Consider the following 23,248-nt stretch of genomic DNA (forward strand, 5'->3'; position numbering starts at 1 on the left):
GAGACTGGCCTGGGCAACATAGAAAAATCCCATCTCTATAAAAACAAAAATTTAAAAATGAGGCCAGGCATGGTGGCTCACGCCTGTAATCCCAGCACTTTGGGAGGCCAAAGTGGGCGGATCACCTGAGGTCAGGAGTTCAAGACCAGCCTGGCCAACATGGTGAAAACCTGTCTCTACTAAAAATACAAAAAATTAGCTGGGCGTTGTGGCAGCCACCTGTAATCCCAGCTACTTGGGAGGCTGAGGCAGGAGAACTGCTTGAACCCAGGAGGTGGAGGTTGCCGTGAGCTGAGATTACGCCACTGTGCTCCAGCCTGGGCGATAGAGTGAGTGAGACTGTATCTCAAAAAAAAAAAAAAAAAAAAATCCAGGTGTGGTGGCATGTACCTATAATCCCAGCTACTTGGGAGGCTGACTCAGGAGACTGCTTGAACCCAGGAGGTGGAGGTTACAGTGAGCTATGATTGTGCCACTGCACTCCAGCCACAACAGTGCAAGACCCTGTATCTTTAAAAAAAAAATTAATTAAAGATCATTGAAGAAGTATGAACCTGAGTGAATAACAATGTTTAATACTGGTTCATTAGTTGTGACAAATGTACTATATATGATGTGACTAACAGGAGGAACTGGGTGTGGGATATAGAGGAACTATGCACTATCTTTGCAGTTTTTCTTTTTCTGAAACAGGGTCTCACTCTATTGTCCAGGTTGGAGTGCAGTTGCACGCTCATGGGTTACTCCAGCCTCGACCATCTGGGCTCAAGTGATCCTCCCACATCGGTCTCCTGAGTAGCCAGGACTACAGGCGCGCACCACCAAGCCTGGCTAATTTTTATATTTTTTGTAGAAATGAAGTCTCTCACTATGTTGCCAGGGCTGGTTTTGAACTCCTGAGCTCAACTGATCCTCCCACCTCAGCCTCCCAACGTACTGGGATTATACGCATGAGCCACCGCACCTGGCCTATCTTTGTAATTTTTTTCATAAATCTAAACACTATTCTAAAATAAAAGTTCATTAAAAAATCATTGAGTGGAAGCAACTCAAATGTCCATTGATGAATGAATGGATAAACAAAATGGAAAAACAAAATTTTTTTCTAAGTCAGAAAAAAATAATGAATGTGGAAATGTCATCAAGAAAATTGTAAAGAGCCACACAACAGAATCTGATTCAGCCTTCAAAAGGAAGCAAATTCTGACACATGCTCCAACATGGAAGAACCTTGAGGAGAGGATGCTGAGTGAAATAAGAGTCACAAAACGATGCACAAGGTATGATTCCACTTCTATGAGAACCCTAGAGTCATCACACTCACAGTGACAAAGTATACAGTGGTTGCCAGGGGCTGTGGGTGGGGGGATGGGGAGTGGGCATTTCATGGGGATGAAAACGTTCTAGAGCTGGGTTCTACAACAACGTGAATATACCTAACACTACTGAACTGTACACTTAAAGACAGTGAAGATGGTCAAGTTTATGTCTATTTTTCTTTTTTTTAAGACAAGAGTTTCACTCTTGTCATCCAGGCTGGAGTGCAGTGGCACGATCTGGGCTCACTGCAACCTCCACCTCCCGGGTTCAAGTGATTCTCCTGCCTCAGCCTCCTGAGTAGCTGGGATTACAGGCGTGCGCCACCATGCCCAGCTAATTTTTGTACTTTTAGTAGAGATGGGGTTTCACCATGTTGGGCAGGCCAGTCTTGATCTCCTGACCTCAAGTAATCCACCCGCCTCGGCCTCCCAAAGTGCTGGGATTACAGGCGTGAGCCACCGCGCCCAGCTGTTTATGTCTATGTTACCTGAAATTTAAACAATTTTTTTTAATCACTGAGTCAGAAAAAAATAATAAACTTGGAAATGCCATGAAGAAAACGGTAAAGAGCCACTCAACAACAGCAGCACAGGCCTCATTTAAAAGGTGTGACCTTCCTCAATCATCTTTTTCTCGGTGAGTATGTACCTTTGTGGGCATTTGAGAAAATGGAGTTTTCATACCAAGAAACATGCTGGTTGTTTCTGTCCTATGAGGAAATGAGTACTTATGCTGTTAGAATTACTAGAGCATACACAACGCTTTGCATTTTTTTTAAGTGTGTATTTCTAGAAACAAACAGGTTCTTTTAAACGAGAAGAAAAAATATTTACTTTTGAAGAGCACATTTTTGTAACGGGAAGTAGTCTGAAAAGGGTGGGTTTGTCATATACATGGAAACAATACAGTTCGTTTAAATAAGGACTCTGTTTTAGTTAATAAAGACACACCCTCAGTGAAAACATGAATGTTTCACTGTGATATTAAAAAAACAGCACAACACCCTCATTGAATTTGGCAGACACACTGGCATTCCTGCGTAGGGCTCACAAATCAGTCCAGTATTCCAACCGACCAAAACAAAATCATTAAAAAGCTGGGGCTTCCACGAAAATAGGGACAATGGTTTGAGGCAATGACATCAAAGGTCCAAAAGAAAGTTTCCTAGCAAGGCTGCCACCACCCTGGGGCAGCCAACTTAGGGGTGCAGGACAGTTATGAGAGGTACAGAGTTAAGACAAGCCACCGGTCTGGGCTGTGAATGAGTGAATCAGCGTGAGTGCCGCTTCCTCGGCCCCCGCTTCAGGAGAATGCACCCACATCCCTGCCATCTGATGAACATGGAATGGTTTTTCTTACCTGGGAAAGATTAGCTGGAGCCTCCGACCACAGGGTTTTCCCAAGGTGGGGAAACCAAGCCAGGTTCTTAGACAAGTTAAGTACAGATGTCCACAAGCACCGCAGCTGGAGACAGTGCTGAGTGGACATCAGGTGCTAACGACCACAAGACACACATGCCCAGCAAGTGTCTGATGGGGGTCTCGGATGCAGATAAAGATGGAGAAGTCCTACCTAAGGAAGCCAGGAGGCCACGTGGAAAATCTGCCTTTCACACTGCCCCATTGGAAGGAGGAATGTATTTGTTCCAGAAGAAAGAGAGGAATCATGACCTGGATAAAGCAGCGAGTTAAGAATGCCAGCTTGACCTCAGAATGAAAGCTTCTATTTAGTTTGTTTTTAAAGGTAGGATCTCACTATGCTGCCTGGGCTGGAGGGCAATGGCTATTCACAGGTGCAATCCCACTACTGATCAGCATGGGAGTTTTGACCTGCTCCGTTTCTGACCAGGGCAGTTTTACCCCTCCTTAGGCGACTGGTGGTCCCCTGCTCCCAGAAGGTACCATACTGATGACTAACTTAGTGTAGACACCCAATCAGCATAGCACACTACAGCCCAGAACTCCCGGGCTCAAGGATCCTCCTGCCTCAGCCTCCCAAGTAGCTGGGACTACAGGCACTCGCCACTACGCCTGGCTCTATTTAGTTTTTAATTGGCATTTATTTATAAGGTTTTTTTTTTCAGTGTTTTCAGTCGTCACTTGGAAGACTGCCAAATAACAGTAAACAATGGCAGAAAAGAGACTGAGGTTCTGGGAATGCCGGCTGCAAGCCCCCTGCACTGACAGTCAGGCCTGCAATCACTTTCTCAGGAGTCATTGGCCTGAAGCCACAATCACTCCTTCCCTTTCCAAGGGGAAGCCTGAGACCCCAGCAGGATTCAGGAGGTCAGGGTAACTAATGGTGGTTTTGATTCCGTTGCACAGAATCAGAGTGGGAAATGAGATTTCCCTGTTACAAAGATACCATCAACTCTACCCCCTGCAGACCACCTACCAAGTAGAACAGACCCATCTGCTAACTTGGGGGACACAAGTACAGCATACAAGGGCCAGGATGAATGACACGGCCCTTCGCAGAGATGTAATATCTTGAACAAGTTCAGCAACCAGTGTGAAGTTGTGCCCTTCTTAGGAAATACACACGGCAACTCTGAAAGGGGGCTGAAGAAGCTTCTGTGACATTCCTGCCCTTTAGAGGAGTGCTGAGCAGCAGGGGTGTGCTGGGAATCAGTTCTCTCAGAAAAAAGCCCTGGTTTAGAGCTTCTGCCAATTCCTGTGGTGTAAACAGTCTCATCATGGTTGATTTCAAGTTTCCAAGCAACTAGCTCACAAGTTCCTGTTTTTTGCTTTTTGGAGTTTTTTTTTTAGAGATTGAGTCTCACTGTGTCACCCAGGCTGGAGTGCAGTGGCACACAGCTGGCCTCAAGCAATCCTCCCACCTCAGCCTCCCAAAGGACTGGGATTACAGGTGTGAGCCACTGTGCCCAGCCAGTTTCTATTTAATAATCGGTTCTGGAAAGTCAATAAAAACTGGCTCCAGCATGCCACTGGGTCTGGATGTGACAGATCAATCAACCTTTCTTAATCTCTCCTCAGTAAGGCCTAAGTCTGGGATGATTTATTAGCTTCTCTCCACAAGTTGATTGGATGGTGAGCAAGAGGCCAATATTCTCATAATCAGATGAGAGACAAGAAATAAAACATGGCTTTTAGAACCCTGACTTTGGCGGGTGCGGTGGCTCACGCCTGTAATCCCAGCATTTGGGGAGGTCGAGGCAGGCAGATTGCCTGAGGTCAGAAGTTCAAGACCAGCCTGGGAAACACTGTGAAACCTTGTCTCTACTAAAAATACAAAAATTAGCTGGGCATGGTGGCACGTGCCTGTAATCTCTGCTACTCAGGAGGCTGAGGCAGGAGAATCACTTGGACCTGGGAGGCAGAGGTTGCAGTGAGCTGAGAACATGCCACTGCACTCCAGTATGGGAGACAGAGTGAGACTCAGTCTCAAAAAAAAAAAAAAACCCTGACTTTTGAGATAAAGTCACACTGCATGAGCTTCACATGGAATTTAGTAACCTGAGTAGAACTGTCCAAACACAGGAAGTTCCAGATGTAGCACTGTGGACACACTATTCTCAGGGACCTAAAATCCTCAACTTCAACCCACAAGGGAGAACTAAGACACCTCTCTCTCGGCTCTGAAGCAGTCTTGAAGTGTTCAGGAGTAAACAAAAATCTCTCTTCCAAGCATTTATTAAGAAATAGAAACAAGCCAGAAAAATGCTTCAAAAACTGTATTTGTACAACAAGATAAAAACAGTTTTTCTTTCGGATGCCAGTTGCAAGTTTCCATGTAACATACCTTATATCTACATTCCCAAAGTAATTGTGTCTCATATAACCTTTGCCCTGCCCAAAAGATGAACAAAAATAACCAGAAAGGTAAAAATCTGTCTTCGGAGTTGGGGGAATCACTGGCCACTTGCAAACTGCCACTTCACTGCCAACTTTTATCCAAGAAAACCGGTTTCTAAAAATCTGCAAAAGGGACGTTTAAGAGGAAGCTGCTCCCTGAAGGAAGACTGAGCAGGACAAGCCAAAAGCGGTGCCAGGGGACAATGCCAGATGGGGAAAGTAAGAGCCAGGTTGTGAGGCGGAAACACACACGCCAAGAACAGCCAGGGAGCAAAGCGAGGAGTTCTGGCTTCTTGTAACTCATGAAAGATGAATGCTCATTGTTTAAATTTAGACGACAAAGCTGACGATGACGGGCCCGGGGGCGGCTATGGAAACCACCTCATTACGAGTCCACGAGAAAAGAGAGTATGGGAGGAAAGAGGGAGGCGGTGCACCCAGCGGGGGCCAGACACAAGAGACAGATGAGCTCGCCAGCAGTGCCTTCCCAGCAGCCCAGGGGATGCGTGTGCTTCCCCATAAATCCGTGGGACTGAGGACTTGGCTGCTGAGAAAAGAAACACGTCAAGCATTGAACATAAAGAGGCAAGTGTGGTGTTTAGAGAGCACGAGCGCTCACTCTTATTCCAGGGAGGAAGAGGAATCCATGATGTACAGAGGCCCAGGAGCAGAAGGGCTCCAGGGAGGAGCCCTGGGAGAGAGGGTGGCAGCATGGAGAGAGCTGCTGGAGGCAGCAGAGCACCAAGGAAACATCCAGACCTGCGCGGCCCAGCCCGTCCGCTCCCGGAACAGCACCAAGACGAAATGGGAAACTGCATGTCCCCAGATTCGAGGTTGCAGAGGCAGACTCTGGTATGAACAGGGGGGATGTGACCACCTAAGGAAAAGGTCACACCTGTCTTGGTATCAGGGGCTCTAGAGCTCTCAAAAATATAAGGGGCCGACAGTCCCCTGCCCCAGGCCTGATCACAACTCCAGGGTCATGAGGTCAGAGTAAAGTGCAGAGGTTTTTAAACATAACCAAAATTTCAGGAGAGGCCAATTCTTACTTGAAAGAGCAACACCCTGGGGCGCTGCTTGCCATTACTTCCTCATCTTTGGCGACACATTTGCTTTTCAAGGTGTTCCTTGTGGAAACACACATACACATAGACACATGCCCCTCAGATGTCCCCTGCCCCCTGATTAGTAGAATGTGGGGTTTCCACAATGAGCAGAAACTGATCCAATTTTGGTTAAGTTTGAGAAGCCCTCTGAATTTGGGTGGTTGGCCCAATGTAAATACTTCCGCAGAGATGGAGGGCATTCAAAACAGGTTCTGAAAGGATCCAGGCCTATCTTGGACTTTGTTCTGGAAGCCAGGAGTCAGCATGGCCACCTGTGCCAGGCTGCGAGGCCTGGTGTGAACGCGCAAAGAGGCAGCAAAAACAAGAGACAGCCGCCTGCACTTGGATGGAACCAACGTTGGCCATGAACAGATCTGGCGGGTGGGATGTTCTGCTGTCACACCAGGGGACTAGAGCCCCGTACTGTGATACGTTTATTCAACCTTTACCATGGTTCCAAAACCGCCCCTCTCTGCCAGGGAGACGCCTTCGCTCAGGTTGGCCAGGTCGGTCAGGCTGGCACCATGGGCTCCATCGAGCACCTGGTCATACTGCTCCAGGCTCCTGTGGGCCTCCTGGCGGCTTTCATGCAGCTGGGAGAGTTTGCTCCTTGCCTGTGCAACAAAGACATCATCAGCGTTAAGCAGGATCAGGAAAACATGTCAGGAAAGACCTTTTTTTTTAAGACACAGGGTCTCACTCTGTCACCCAGACTGGAGTGTAGTGAAGTGATCATAGCTCACTGTAGCCTTGAGCTCCTGGCCTCAGGAGCTCCTCCTGCCTCAGCCTCCTGAGTAGCTGGGACTACAGGTGCATGTCACCACCTATATTTTTGGGCAGCAAACCGAGACCCCATCTCTGCAAACAGTACAAAAAAAATTCTGTATTTTTTGTAGAGATGGGGTCTCACTATGTTGCCCAGTCTGGTCTTGAACTCCTGGCCTCAAGTGATCCTCTTGCCTCAGCCTCCTAAAGTGCTGGGATGACAGGTGTAAGGCACCGCACTGAGCAAAGCAACATATCTTTGCTCCTGACACCCAACTACAAACTCTAAGGGTTAGAAGAGAAAACACTGAAAGTAATCCTACAGATACTAACCATAAAGCACAAGAAAGGGCATAAATCTCTGAGCGGTCCATGCTTGCGATCAACCGTGGCCTATAAACTGGCTGATGGAGCACAGACAGAGACCAGTTCAATTGGGAAAGGAAGTGTGCCTGGCCACTCCGACACAGGCGAGGGCCAGTGTCACAGCCACTGTGTAGACTGGATGCCCAGGGCCAGGACAGAGGCCTTCAACTACTGCCCACAGGAGAGCAGGGAAGGGCAACGGCTGCAGGCCATGAGAAGCCAGCGCCCCCCTGGACTGGGAAGAGGGTGGGGGCGTCCCAGGCAGCTTAGAGAATGGGGGTCCTGCATGGTGCGATGCTCCAGGGTGGCGCCTCCTGAACACACCAGTGGCTGTGGAGGACGACGTCTGTTCTCTTGTCCAGGGACAAAGAAGTCATCTCTCTGACTTTGTCCCTCTTGTTTGTGTGAGGACCAGGCTGGAAAGAACCCCAAGCTCTCTCCAAATGAGCCATTAATTAAGTGTTCCCACCCCGCCCCGCCTACTCCCTGAAGATGCTGTGTGCTCAGGAAAGGAAAGTGAACTGCTCCAGGCCAATGCCAACAAACTCTGGAACATGCCCTGGGGAGTCCTTGGCCCTGTGCCTCCAGGCCAGCACCACAGCCTCCCAAAAGAGACCCTCACGTAAGTAACAAGGGTGAGAGCAAAGGAGTTCAGCAGTGGCAGCCTCGGCTCTTGGGGCTCGCTGGTCCCCGGCATGTGGCGGGGACCCGACTCCGTGAAGTACCTGGTTGATTTCGTCTTGCGTTGACTTCAGGGACTTGATGATGGTTTCCAGCTGGACTCGCCCAGCCTGAATGCTCTGCTCCAGCTGGGTTTCCTCCTGCTGCAATCGGTTCAGCTCTGACTTGGCTCGGTTCAGATCGTCTTCCTGGGACTTTAAGTCAGATTCCTGAGAGTGGATTTGCGTTTTCAGTGATGAGATCTGAAATGAGATGTTAAAAGATGTTAAAGGGATTCACAGTGCAGGATGAAATGGGACTCCGAGAAAGAACTCTTAGCCCCCATCCCTGAAACAAGCTAACCCAGGGAAGCAGACACCTAACCCAGGCCCGGACACCTGGCTTCCTTACAGGCCTCTTTCTACACCCAAAATAGAGACATAAATGAAAAGGCAGACGGGCTCATCCCGCTGTGGCTAATGGAAGATCACTTTGGAATAATGAGGGGCATGACCAAGCATGAACAATCTGTCCATCCCCCCAGAGGCTGAGTGTCCCCATAGAGTTTTCTGAGGTTGCAGCCTCCAGGATCTGTGAGGAGCCTCAGAGACACCTGAGAAGGGGACACAGGCACCCTGGAACTCCCTGTGTTGTGGGGCACAGCCAGGGTGGGGTGTGTTCAGGGCACAGGTTCGCAGGGACCAAGGCCATTCACTTATACAACCTGACTTCTAGGAGTACAGGGGGGTGGCCAGGAAGTCAAGCCACAGGTGCTTGGACACTTTTCCACATGGTGTTTGAAGGAACTCTATTGACCCAGTAGGATGTCTAAGTGTTGTATTCCCAGGTAACACGAGCTCAGGGGAGTCCTTGGGAAGCCCCTGCCCGTGCACAGAGCGCTGCCCTGGAGGTGGCTGGGACGCACCATCTGAGTCTCATCCTGGCACTTCTGCCGGACGTCGCTCAGCATGTCTCGGAGCTTGGCCTTCTGCTGGTCCATCTCGTCCAGGCGGTCTTGAGCATCCTGTTTCTGAGCCTCGAGCTCCTGCAAACTGCTTGTTTCCCGATCTAGGTCATTTTGCAATTCCTAGGGAGGAATTGCAGGGGTTTACGTGAGGATGGGAAAAATGAAGCATGTGCAAGATAATAGGGGGCCGCCTGGGCCAAAAGTCCAGGGGAAGCCTCCGAAACCACCCACTGTGACCGTGCTCAGGGCCAGCATTCTGTGCACACCCACGGCCAATGTGTGCCTCTTGGGCTGGAGGCCCGGGGCCACTCTCTCACCAGCTCCCTCAGCAGGTATTTCCTGATGGCCCAACAGAGGCCAGGTGCGAGAGAAGGGGCTGGGTCCCTGTGAGAAAAAGGCCCCAGCTCCCGGATAACATGCAGCTGTGGCTGCGGAGGGGAACATCACCCAAACGCAAATAAACATGGACAAGTGGCACCAAGGGGGTCACAGGGAAACGGCAGTCACACCTTGTGGGCAGGGAAGATGCCCACAAAAGCCGCATTTAGGGTGGTGCCAACAGGTGAGCAGGTGCCAGGCAGGCGAAGAGCCAGGGACAGAGCCTGGCGGAGGGAATCACAGGGACCCCAGGGTTGGGGGGTGTCACACTCCAGCTAGAGCAAAAGGGAATGGGTGGAGGCATCAGAGGCTGCACCCCACAGGTCATGCCAAGGAGACTGTGCTGGGCTCTGCGGTGGGGAGCCCGGTGGGATGTGTGAGCGTAGGAGGCGGGACATCATGATTCTGTTTCTGAAGCTCTCTCTGACCCCGTGGGATGGATCCAGATGGTCAGCCCGAGGCTCCACCGCCCCATGATTCCACTTCCAAGAAAAGCATCCTGGAAGCATACAGCGTGTGCAGAGGCACACAACGTCTATGACAGCAAAATCCGTAAACAATGCAGATGTCCATGAGGTGCTGGCTGGAAGGTTCCAGCACAGCCCACACTGTCGGACACTCCTTGGCCATGGAACAGGATGGCGCCGTGTGCTCTGCCTTACAGTGGGACATGACCACATTGCATTTGTGTGAACGGGAAGGGGAGGGTATGTGTGGTGCGCATCAACCTTTCTGGAAGGCCCCCTCCAGGAGCTCATGAACAGCACCTCCAGGGATGGGGACACCCAAGGAGACGGCAGAGCCTTCTCACCTCCTGATTTTCAATCATGCAAATGCATTATCTGTCTTTAAGATGAATAACCAAAGCTGAAATAGCACAACGGGCATTGTGACAAGCCTCCTCCCTCCAGCTGCCATGTGGAGCGTGGTGCAAGGGGCCATCAGGACGCAGGAACTGCAGGGGCCTAGGGTGGGGTCCAGGGAGAGGCAGCAGCTGGGGCCTGAGTGAGGTGGTGATCGTGAGAATGGAGAGGAGGGGTGGGTTTGCAGGGAGCCATGGCTGGGTGGTGGGGCTGAGTCCCAGAGCCGGCCTGGGCTGCTGGGGTGGCTGGTGCCCTGAGATAACAAAACCAGAGGTGGCCCAGGGTCTCCCCTCTCCTCACTATGGGGACAAAAACATCATGGCGCTTCCCTGCCTTGATAGGCAAATAATGCCTCGGGAAGCTGGGGTCTCTGTTCCCCAGTCTCCCTGCCCCTGGCCTTTCACTTGAGGGCTGGGTCTGGAGGGGACAATCAGGGTCACTTCTGGACATGTCCGACAGGAAACTCAGGAGAAAGACTCCAGTGAGTGTGCCAGGAAGGGAAGATGCTGGAAACACAGACTCAGGCGTGTCAGCATCAAGGTGTTATTTAAACATGTGGGAATGGGTGAGGTGTCCAGTGGGGGGCACAGAGAGAGCCCGAGGTAGCCCAATGCTCCCAGCGATGCTCCCACCAGGGACGGAAGCCTCTAGAGTCTCCTAAGTCTAACCCTGGCCCCACCACCGGGCAACGCTGGCAGCAACTCCCTGATGTCCTGGGCCTCAGGGTTCTAGTTAGCGCCACACTGGCTCCTTCCAGGCCACAGCCCATGGCTCCAGGACACTAGGGGCTCCAATGCCTTTGGCCTGCCCAGAGAAGGTCCCTCCTTTACCTCCTCCTCAAACCAAAGATGACAAAATGTGTACACTACACCCTTCATGCACAGAGCAGAGAATATTTGCCCAGAAGAGGCATGACAGGAGGACGAGAGGGAACTCACTGGCCACATGCCGTGTACTGAATGTCTGTTGTTGAAATTCTCACCCTCAAGATGATGGTATTAGGTGTGGGGCCTCTAGGAGGTGATTAGGTCATAAGGGTACAGCCCTTGTGAGTGGGATTAGTGGCCTTATAAAAGAGGCCCCTGAGAGCTGCCTCGATCTTTCCACTGAGTGAGGACACAGCAAGAAGGTACTGCCTATGAACCAGGAAGTGGGTCCTCACCAGAGGCTGAATCTGCAGGCCCCTTGATCTTGGACTTCCCAGACTCCTGAACTGTGAGCAGTAAACTTCTGTTGTTTATAAGCCTCTCAGTGCATGGTGTGCTGTTATGGCAAGCCAAATGGACTAAGACACACGTGCCACGTCAGCGTCTGCAGTGACAAAGGTGCTCAGGGTACCTCACCACTTCTCTAAGAGGGTTCTCACAGTCTAAACCGCTCCTCAGAAGCTCCTGCCCTACTCACTCTTGGCTCTCCCTTCCCTTTCTTCTCCCCGCTCCCCAGCACTTTTTTTTCTTTTGAGACAGAATCTCACTCTATCACCCAAGCTGGAGTGCAGTGGTGCAGTCTCAGCTCACTGCAACCTCTGCCTCCTGGGTTCAAGGGATTCTCGTGCCTCAGTCTCCTGAGTAGCTGGGACTACAGGTGCATGCCACCATGCCCAGTTGGGTGATTTTTTGTTTTTGTTTTTTTGTATTTTTAGTATAGACTGGGTTTCACCATGTTGGCCAGGCTGGTCTTGAACTCCTGGCCTCAAGTGATCCGCCAGCCTCAGTTTCCCAAAGTGCTGGGATTACAGGTGTGAGCCACCATGCCTGGCCTTCTTTTCCCCTTCTTGATTCTTGCTTTCTCCCTTCTTGATATATAAAATCTATAAAACTGAAACACACAATTGTTTAAACCTTGCTGGGTAATTTTTTGCACATAGTTTCTCCCCCATTTAGGAAACTGAGCTGCAGTTTCCTTCAGGGCAGTCTCCGTCTTCCCCCTTCATTGAAAAATGTCATTGCTCAGCCAGGCCACAGCGCAGCCAACCCCCGTGACGTGACAACTCCTGGATTCCCCTAGACACTAGTGGAGACCCTGGGCCAGAAGGGGTGGCTGCTGATGGGACGGAGACTGTGTCTCCAAACCCCTGAACTGAGGCATTAAGTCTAACAAGTTTGGGGGTGATAACACAGAATAACTGAAACAGAGTTAGTTGTGGGAGCTGGGGATGTGGGTGGCCACATCTAAGGGGAGTGATGGATAAGGGAAGGGAAGATGGGAAGAGGGTTAGGCCCGGTGGGGTAGCTCTGGACACCAGGTAACAACAGTGTGGAACTGAAGGAATCTGGACCTCATTCCATAATGGAGAAGGAGCCATCAGGAAGTCCCAGAGGGACAAAGACCCACCAGCTCGAGGTTAGGAAGGGGAACTCAGAGCAAAGAGAAGACAAAAATAACCCCAACAGTCCACGGAGTCTACACAATCCCTGTCAGAATCCCAGCTGGCTTCTTTGCAGAAATAGACAAGCTGATTCCAAAATTCATATGGGGCCGGGCACGGTAGCTCACGCCTGTAATGCCAGCACTTTGGGAGGCCAAGGCAAGCAGATCATCTGAGGTCAGGAGTTTGAGACCAGCCTGGCTAACATGGTGAAACCCAATCTCTACTAAAAATACAAAAATTAGCTGGGTGTGGTGGCACACATCTGCATTCTCAGCTACTCGGGAGGCTGAGGCAGGAGTATCACTTGAACCCAGGAGGCAGAGGTTGCAGTGAGCCGAGATCGTGCCACTGCACTCCAGCCTGGGCGACAGCGAGACTGCGTCTCAAAAAAAAAAAAAAAAAAAAAATCATATGGAAACACATGGGACCCAGAATAGCCATGACAACCCTGACAGAGAAAAAAAAGATGGAGGATGCCCATTTCCTGATTTCAAAACTTCTACAGAGCTGCAGTAATCAAGCCAGTGATGTAGTGGCATAAGGAGAGGCCGATAGGTCAACGGGATAGAGCTGAGGGTCCAAAAGTAAACGCACAGCTATAGTCAACTCATCCTTGACAAGGATGCCAGGGCCATTCAACAGGGGAAAGAAGAGTCTCTTCAACAAATGGCACTGGCCCAGCATGGTGGCTCACACCTGTAATCCCAACACTTTGAGAGGCCAGAGTGGGAAGATCCCTAGAGGCCAGGTGTTTGAGATGAGCCTGAGCAACAGAGTGAGACCCTGTCTCTCAAAAAAAAAAAAAAAAAAAAATTGTTTTTGAATTAGCTAGGTGTGGCAGTGCACACCCTGTAGTCCTAGCTACTCAGGAAGCTGATGCAGGAGGATCCCTTGAGCCCAGGAGTTTGAGGCTGCAGTGAACTAGAATCATACCACTGCACTCCAGCCTGGGCAACAGAGCAAGACTCTGTCTCTAAAAACAAATTTTTTTAAGTAAAATAATAAAAACAATGGTGCCAGGACAACTAGATGTCCACATGCAAAAGAATGACATTGCATCCCTGCCTTATGCTATATACAAAAATTAACTAGAAATGGATCAAAGACCTACATGGAAAAGCGAAAACTATAAAACTCTTAGAAGAAAACACAGGGGTACATCATGTGACCTGAGATTTGGCAATGGGTTCTCAGCTATGACACCAAATGCAACAGCAGCAAAAAAAGGATAAACTAGACTTCACCAACATTAACAACTTGTGCTTCAAAAGACACCATCAAGAATGTGGAAAGACAATCCAGAGTGGACTCTCAGTGGATGCTGAGAAGGTATTTGCAAGTCACATATCTGACAAGGACTTCTACCTATAAATGATAAAGAACTCTTCAAATTCAGCTATAGGCCAGGCGCAGTGGCTCCCACCTGTAATCCCAGCACTTTGGGAGGCTGAGGTGGGAGGATCACCTGAGGTCAGGAGTTTGAGACCAGCCTGGCCAACATGGTGAAACCCTGTCTCTACTAAAAATACAAAAATTAGCTGTGTGTGGTGGTGCACACCTATAATCCCAGCTACTTGGGAGGCTAAGGCAGGAGAATCACTTGAACCTGGGAGGCGGAGGTTGCAGTGAGCTGAGATCACACCACTGCACTCCAGCCTGGGCCACAGAGTGAGACTCTGTCTCAAAAAAAAAAATCAGCTATAAAAAGAACCCAATTAACCAGGTGTGGTGGCACATGCCTGTAATCCCAGCTACTCGGGAAGCTGAGGCACGAAAATCATTTGAACCCGGGAGGCGGAGGCTGCAATGAGCTGAGATTGCACCCTTGCGCTCCAGCCTAGGCAACAGAGTGAGACTCCATCTCAAAAAAAAAAAAAAAAAAGGCAATTTAAAAATCGGCAAGAAAAAAAAATTTTCAATATAAAAGGGCAAGGAATCGGAATGATTTTTCTCCAAAGACTACATACAAATGGCTAATAAGCACATAGAAAGATACTTGACGTCGCTAGGGAAGCATGAGGGACATGCCAATGAAATCCACAATGAGGCAGTGCTCCACACCCACCACGACGGCTAGAAGGAAAAACGGGAAATGGGTAAGTGTTGGTGAGGCTGTGCAGAGCTGGCACCCTAGTACACTGCTTATAGGAATGTAAAATGGTACAGCCACTTTGAAAAACAGTCTGGCAGCTCCTCAACAGTTACCATGTGGCCCAGCAAATTCACTCCCAGGTATACACTCGAGATAAAGGCAAACAGGTGTTCACACAAAAACTTGCAGACAAATGTTCCTAGCAACAATATTTACAAAGCCAAAAAGTGGGAAAACCCAAACATCTATCAATTGAGGGATGGATGAGTAAAATGTGGCCCATCGTGGCTTGGCACGGTGGCTCATGCCTGTAATCCCAGCACTCTGGGAGGCCGAGGCAGGCAGATTGCTTTGAGTCCAGGAGTTTGAGACCAACCTGGACAACATAGTGAGACCTTGTCTCTACAAAAAAAATTAAAAATTAGCCAAGCATGGTGGTGCATGCTTGTAGTCCCAGCTACTTGAGAAGCTGAGATGGGAGGATCACCTGAGTCTGGGAGGCGGAAGTTGCAGTGAACCAAGGTTGTGTCACTGTACTCCAGCCTGGGCAACGGAGTGAGACACTGCCTCTTAAAACAAAAAATGTGCTCCATCCACACAATGGAATATTATTCTGCCATAAAAAGGAATGCAACGCTAATACATTCTACAATATGGATGACCCTCAAAAACATGATGCTGAGTGGAAGAAGCCAGGCACAAAAGGTCATGTGTTGTATGATTCCACTGATAGGAAATGTCCGGAACTCCCAGGTATCCACCTGAGATAAATGCAAACAGGTGTTCACACGAAAACCTGCAGACAAATGTTCCTAGCAACATTATTCACAACAGCCAAAAAGTGGGAAAACCCAAATATTCACCGATGGGAGGAACAGATGAAGAAAATGTGCCCCATTGTGGCTGGGTACAAATCCATACACACAGAAAAAAGATGAGTAGTTGCCAGGGGCTGAAGAAAGGGGAGAATGGGAAGTAACCGCTTAATGGGGATGAGGTTTCCTTTTGGGTTAATGGAAAGTTAGTGTCAAACTCTTCCACTCACTGAAAGAGAACAGTTAACGATGAATCTTTCAGAAAGTAACCTTCCATTTACTGTTCAGGGCTAGATGTTTTTATGGGCCTACTGGCGCCTATGGGAGAAACAATCAGGTTCTAACTCGATAGAGTGATGGTTAATCAACACGGTGATTATGCGAAACACCACTGAAATGTACACTTTAATACAGCACATTTGACATGAACTATATAGTCATCCCTCAGATTGGTATTAAAATTTGCAGATGCTCAAGTGTGACATAAAACAGTTCAGTGTTTGCATATAACCTACACACGTCCCCTACCCTACCACCACCCCATATTACTTATTCATTTATTTTTGAGGCAGGGTCTCACTCTGTTGCCCAGGGTGGAGTGCAGTAGTGCAATCACAGCTCACTACTGCCTTAAACTCCTGGGCTCAAGTGATTCTCCCACCTCAGCCTCCCGAGTAACTGGGACTACAGACACATGCCACTACACCCGGCTTTTGCAAATATTTTTGTAGAAACGGGGTCCCACTACGTTGCCCAGGCTGGTCTCAAACACTTGGGCTCAAGCGATCCTCTGGCCTCGACCTCCCAAAGTGCTGGGATTACAGGTGTGAGTCACTACAGCCAGCCTCGTATACTTTAAATCATCTCTAGGTTATTTATAATACCTAATATAATGTAAATGCTATGTAAATAGTTATCATATTGTATTGTTTTATCAATTTGGATTTTTTTTATTTATTTTTTAATCTGTGGTTGGTTAGATTCAAAGATGCAGAACCCTTGGATACAGAGGGCCAACTTGTCTCAATTTTAGAAAAAGAGAAGCCACCGTCTATGGTTATAAGCAACTTTAAAAACTTTAGCCTGTAATTCCAGCACTTTGGGAGGCTGAGGCGGGCAGATCACGAGGTCAGGAGATTGAGACCATCCTAGCCAACATGGTGAAACCCCATCTCTACTAAAATAAAAAAATTAGCCAGGCGTGGTGGTGCGTGCCTGTAATCCCAGCTACTTGGGAGGCTGAGACAGGGGAATCGCTTGAACCCAGGAGGCGGAGATTGCAGTGAGCTGAGATCGTGCCACTGCACTCCAGCCTGGCAACAGAGCAAGACTCCGTTTTAAAAAAAAAGAAAAAAAATCTTCACTCTCGCCAGGCTTGGTGGCTTACACCTATAATCCTAACACTTTGAGAAGCCGAGGCATGAGAATCATTTGAGCTCAAGAGTTTGAGACCCCGTCTCTATTTGGAAAAAAATATATACATATATATATTTTAAAAAAAACTTCTTCTTCAAGAAAACACCAAATGGCGGATGACACCGGTGCAGCGGGGGGTGGGGGGTGGTGTCAGAGGCCCTGGGATGGGCAACCACAGTAACTTCCACAGAGGTTTCACCAGTGGCATCTGGGGCTGGGGTCGCGGCCGTGGATGGCGCTGGGGCCGGGACCAAGGTCACGGAGCTTGCAGAGGCAAGGCCGAGGATAAGGAGCGGATGCCCATCACCAAGCTGGGCCGCCTGGTCAAGGATGTGAAGATCAAGTCCCTGGAGGAGAGCTATCTCTTCTCCCGCCCATCAAGGAATCTGAGATCATTGACTTTTGCCGGGGGCCTCTCTCAAGGATGAGGTTTTGAAGATTATGCCAGTGCAGAAACAGACCCGCGCCAGCCAGTGCACCAGCTTCAAGGCATTTGCTGCTATCAGGGACTACAATGGCCACATCGGTCTGGGTGTTAACTGCTCCAACGAGGCGGCCACTGCCATCCGCAGGGCCATCATCCTGGCCAAGCTCTCCACTGTCCCCGTGTGCAGAGGCTACTGGGGAAACAAGATCGGCAAACCCCACATTGTCCCTTGCAAGGTGACAGGCCACTGCAACTCTGCTGGTGTAACTCATCCCCACGCCCAGGGGCGCTGGCATTGTCTCAGCACCTGTGCCCAAGAAGCTGCTCATGATGGCTAGTATCAATGACTGCTACACTCAGCCAGGGGCTGCACTGCCATCCTGGGCAACTTCGCCAAGGCCACCTTTGATGCCATCTCTAAGACCTACAGCTACCTGACTCCCAACCTCTGGAAGGAGACTGTATTCAAAACTGACCACCTTGTCAAGACCTACACCGGAGTCTCCATGCAGAGGACCCACGCTCCAGCTGTGGCTACAACATAGGGTTTTTATACAAGAAAAATAAAGTGAATTCAGCCTGAAAAAAAAACAAAACTTCATTCTGCAGCCCCCAAGAGCTCATGTTTCCATCCAGGGCAGACCCCTGCCCTTCCCCACCACCAGCCAGGGAGGGAAGTTTTCCTGAACTGCATTTAGCACAAAGTAGATGTAACCAAAACGAGCGAGACCCTTACCTGTACCTCGCTGGTTTTCTGTCTGATTGCCTCTTCCTTTTCTCGAATGTCTTGTTCCAGTGAATATTTCTCTCTGAATGTTTAAAAATATTTCATGAAAACAAGAGTGAATAATAAGCCTCCACCCCTTCCCAAGGCCTGATTCTGTTCACCCCCACAAAAGCCCCTCTGTGTGCTGGCAGAAGTCTAAGAAGGAGCCCCAGCAGCTGCTCGCCCTGTACAGTCCCTTTCCCATCGACTGTAGGTAGGACCTGCGATCACGGGAGGGATTGCTCCCAACGTAACCACCCTCTAAAAGCAGCGCGCTTTCTCCACCTGGTGGCCCAAGCAGAAGTCAGAGACATCCCAAGTGTGATAAGGACCCAACGCACCCTTGCTGACTTTGAAGGTGGAGGGGCCACGTGAGGGGGAACAGGGGCAGTGTCCAGGAGCACAGAGTGGCCCTGGCTGACGCTCAGCAAGGAAAAAGAGACCACGGATCCCCAGCCGCAGGGAAATGGATTCTGCCAACACCTGAATGAGCCTGGAAACAGATTCTTCCCCTAGAGCCTCCAACAAGAGCCCAGCCCAGCCGACGCCTTGACCTCAGCCTATGACACCCCAGACAGCCCAGGAGAGCCTGTCTGAACTACTACTTTTTTTTTTTGAGACAGAGTCTCGCTCTGTCACCCAGGCTGGAGTGCAGTGGCGCAATCTCAGCTCACTGCATCCTCCGCCTCCCCAGTTCAAGCGATTCTCCTGCCTCAGCCTCCCGAGTAGCTGGGACTACAGGCACGTGCCACCATGCCCGGCTAATTTTTGTATTTTTAGTAGAGACGGGGTTTCACTGTGTTGGCCAGAATGGTCTTGATCTCCTGACCTAGTGATCCGCCCGCCTCAGCCTCCCAAAGTACTGGGATTATAGGCGTTAGCCAACACACCTGGCATTTTTTTTTGAGACAGGCTTGCTCTGTCACCCAGGCTGGACTGCAGTAGCACGATCATAGCTCACTGCATCCTTGACTTCCTGGGCTCAAGCAATCCTCCCACCTTAGCCTCCTGAGTAGCTAGGACCACAGGTGTGCCCCACCAGGCCTGGCTAATTTTTATTTTTTTTGTAGCCGAGGTCTCATTATATGGCCCAGGCTGGTCTGGACCTCCTAGGTTCAACCGATCCTCTTGCCTTGGCCTCCCAAAGCACTTGGATTACAGGTATGAGCCACAGCACCCGGCCTTCTTTTATTTTTAAACTGAGATAGAATTCATGTATGTATTTCCTAGCACTGCTGTAACAAATCACCAACTGGGTGGCTTGGAACAGGAAAAATTGATTACAGGTGTGAGCCACAAGGCCCAGGGTTAAGTACCCTTATAAGAAGGACCCCAGAGAGCTTCCTTTGCTCCTTTTGCCCTGTGAGGACACGTCAAGAAGGTGACTCTCCAGGAATCAGCAAATGGGCCCTCAGCAGACCGGATCTGCTGGTATCTTAAGGTTGGACTTTGCAGCCTCCAGAACTGTGCAAAATGTCTGATGTTTAAGCCACCCATTCACAGTGGTCTGTTATAGCAGTCTGAATGGACTAAGACCCTCCTCTTGTGCCCAAAGAGGCTACCTCAGGGACAGGAACACCATGTGTCTAACGGACCCTGCCTCCTGCCCGGGGACCCAGGACTTGCGCAACAATAAGGCCGTCTCAGGGATATGTCGCCAGACACACAGTAAGTGATCATTGGAATATTCATTTCCACAAGCCCAGAAACTTACAATACAAAGTGCTCTTTAAACTGAAGGACCTCACATGCCCTTGCTGGCTTATGGCAGTGTGAAATCATAAGAGGAAAGCTCAGCCCACACTCCCCCAATCCAAGGGCCACTCTCAGAGCCACCTGCTCAAGGGGCCGCTGCAGGCCCCAGTCTCCTACAGATGGGCGCTCTGCGCACACCAGCCTGTCACCTCCACATTGGGTAAACAAGGCTCCTGGCTGTCTGAGGCCACACTGGGGTGATTCACACCCCAGCGTCCCTTCCTAAACCAGGACCCTTGCACGACGGGGGCTCCCTCCATCCTTGGCCTGCCGGTCCTGATTCTCAGGCCTGCCCAGGCTGTAGGATGCTGGCCCTGCATCCTCAAGACACCCTCAGCCTTGTCAGGCTGCACATCCTTGCTGATCACCAGTTTGGATAACACGGCCCCCAGGAGCCGAGACAGAACAGGAACTGTCCACTGCACTGAACATGAAGTGGGGTGCCTGACTCAGGCCGTGGCTGAGGTTTTCTAACCAGCCACCCACCTTGATCCCCTCGAAGACCTAACCTGCCTTTGCTCATCAGGGCTCTGCTAACAGCACAAAACCAAGCCCAGAGGAGCTGACAGAATACTGCACCTGTTAATATGACCCCCAGGGATCCCCCAGCTAGGACCAGGATCCAGTCCTCCCTGGAAAAGTCAAAGCCCTTTCCATTTTCAGCCAAGTAAACAATCTTTTTCCCACAGAAGGCAAAGCACCTTTGGGCCCTTCTGCATGGTGCCCCCACATCACAAGAGTCCACCCTGTCCTAGAATCGACTGGAAGAAAGATGCTGGCTGGCACAGTGGCTCACGCCTGTAACCCCAGCACTTTGGGAGGCCAAGGCCAGAGGATCACTTGAGCTCAGGAGTTCGAGACCAGCCTAGGCAACATGGCGAAACCCCGTCTCTACAAAAAATACAAAAAAATTAGCCAGGCATGGTGGCATGCACCTGTACTCTCAGCTACCTGGGAGGCTGAGTGAGAAGATCACTTGAGCCCAGGAGGCAGAGGCTGCAGTGAGCTGAGATCACACCACTGCACTCCAACCTCGGTGACAGAATGAGACTCTGTCTCAAATTAAAAAAAAAAAAAAATCTAGCCGGCATGGTGGTGCATCCTAGCTACTCAGGAGGCTGAGGTGGGAGGATTGCTTAAGCCTAGCAGACAGACGCTACAGTGAGCCATGATCACGCCACTACGCTCCAGCTTGGGTGACAGAGCGAGACCCTGTCTGAAAAACAAACAACAAAAAAGGATGTCATTCTTGAAGAGGATCCAGAGGGGAATACAGGAAGTGGCTGCATTTCTTTATACCAGACTCTAAAAGTACAGACAACCCATCCAAAGCCCTCGTTTACACACGAGGAAACTAAGGCACTAGGCAAGGAGGGGAGCCAGAGACCTGGAGGCCCTTTCACACCTTCAGCTGCTGGGTCCTAAGCCCGCTCCTCACCATCCGAGACCCAATTGCTCTACTGTCAAGGATAACAAGGCCTTCCTAGCACTGGGGAGGGGCTGATGCCTGGGGCTACTGAGCTGCGACCTGCCTGAGACCACACAGCTGCCATGGGCTCTGCCTACGACCTGCCTGGGACCACACAGCTGCCACAGGCTCTGCCCACGACCTGCCTGGGCAGGTCTGCCACACAGCTGCCACCCACAGGCTCTGGTCAAGACCTGCCTGGGACCACACAGCTGCTACGGGCTCTGGCTGAGGCTGATTCTAATGGAAGATGTCATTCTTCGAGCCCCTTGAGCCAGTTTAGGACCTCAGAAGCTGTATCTTTTCCTTCCTTCTGAATAAACCTGTGATGAGCAAACTTCCAGGTGAGCTTCTGATATTTCCGATAACAACCTGGGAGAGTTTGTGTAACGTTTGGATGTGGAGGGAAGGGCCGTTTCCAACATACCTTTGTAACTGGGCGATCTCTTGACTGATGTCATCAAGCTCCTTCACGCCAGTAAACTCCCCAGAGCCGAGAGAGCCTGAACTGTCCTAGAATCGAATTCAGAGGCGAGATCTCTAATTAGCAACCTGACATCACCTGACAGGAGGCACCAGCAGGTCTCGGGCCCAGGGATAAAATTGTCCCTTTAGTATATAGGGTGAGGTAGCGAAAGTGCCAGCCCCCTGCCTGGGGAAATACCTGGGCAGCCAAGCCACCCTCCCAGGGGCCCCTGTTGAGGAAGGCAGGGACCACAGGCAGCAACTGCCACCGACTGTGGACTCGTGTGCCACCCGTGCCACCTGGTGGCAGGCGATGGGAAGGGATGTCAATACCCTCAGGGCATGACCAGCACCACTCACCGGGCCGGGCGTGCCTCTCTCCGAAGGCGGGACCATGTCCGGCGAGAGGACTTGAGGGGGGTCGATGCCTTTACTGACCTTCTGCTGAATGAAATACATAGCTAACGCGAATTGGTCTTTGCTTAACTTCCCCGTTTGCCTCGTATCGGCCAGAGCCCTGGGAGAAATGGGATGCTAATTACACATCACGGGCGCCGACTCAGCCTGAACACACGTTACCGATCCCATGCTTTTCAAAAAACAACGGCAGGGCATGGTGGCAAGCCCCAGCTCCTTCCCTACTTCACATCTCCTTCCCAGGAAGTGGCCCAGGGGTTCCCCACTCCCAGTGTCCCCCGCCCTAGGAGGGCTGTCAGAGCTGAAGAACCCCAAGCCCCTGACCATGGGCTGAGGAGCTGACCCCCTGGGAAAACCTCACTAGGGCTGAGATGCAACTGCCTCTTCCTTTGGCTTATCTCGTGTGTGGGGCAGGCTCTGATGCCGCAGGCGTGGAGTAGACCAGCCCTTCCGTGGAAATGGGTGCTGAGACCAAGCATTGTCCCTGCAGCTCTGGGTCATCTGAATGGACCTGGCCACTGGCCTTCAGTGGGGATGGCAGCAACACTTTGGGGTGTCATCATGATGAAGGACGAATCAGCAACGACTCTCTTTCCTTGTTATGAACGGAACGTTTATGTCCCCCCAGATTCCTATGTCCAAATCCTATCCCTCAATGGGATGGTGTTGGGAGGTGGGGCTTCTGGGAGGTAATGAGGTCATGAGGGTGGAGCCTCAGGAGTGGGATTAGTGCCCTTATAAAAGAGGCCCCAGAAGGCTCTCTCTGCTCCTTTTGCTATGTGAGCACACAGCAAGCAGGTGGCCGTCTACAAACTAGACAGTGAGCCCTCACCAGACACTGGATCTGCCGGTGCCTGGATCACGGACTTCCACCCCGCAGAGCTGTGAGAAACGTCTGTTTCTAAGCCACTCTGTCTATGGCACTTTGTCACAGCAGCCCAATGGTCTAAAACACTCCTCTTGTGCCCAAATGAGGCTGCCACAGGGGCATGGCCACAATGCACAGGACACTCCCC

At 50.5% G+C, this 23,248-nt stretch overlaps 1 protein-coding gene across 9 annotated transcripts in view; it reads right to left on the reverse strand.

Annotated features, from left to right (window-relative positions):
• EPS15L1 (epidermal growth factor receptor pathway substrate 15 like 1) overlaps window positions 1-23,248 on the reverse strand; it is a 117,018-nt gene that overhangs the window by 40,802 nt on the left and 52,968 nt on the right. For all 9 annotated transcript variants that reach the window (XR_008516424.2, XM_009252924.4, XM_009252925.4 and 6 more), the window contains exons 11-16: window positions 22,176-22,332; window positions 21,778-21,863; window positions 18,098-18,170; window positions 8,958-9,119; window positions 8,098-8,295; window positions 6,691-6,855 (exon numbers count right to left, since the gene is read on the reverse strand). Coding sequence is in view for 8 of the 9 variants with exons in the window: in XM_009252924.4 (XP_009251199.2) it covers window positions 6,691-6,855; window positions 8,098-8,295; window positions 8,958-9,119; window positions 18,098-18,170; window positions 21,778-21,863; window positions 22,176-22,332 (841 nt within the window). In the remaining variant the exon portion in view is untranslated. The remainder of the gene's footprint in view (window positions 1-6,690; window positions 6,856-8,097; window positions 8,296-8,957; window positions 9,120-18,097; window positions 18,171-21,777; window positions 21,864-22,175; window positions 22,333-23,248) is intronic.

The sequence above is a fragment of the Pongo abelii genome, chromosome 20 (genome assembly GCF_028885655.2).
Source record: "Pongo abelii isolate AG06213 chromosome 20, NHGRI_mPonAbe1-v2.0_pri, whole genome shotgun sequence".
Lineage (NCBI taxonomy): Eukaryota > Metazoa > Chordata > Mammalia > Primates > Hominidae > Pongo > Pongo abelii.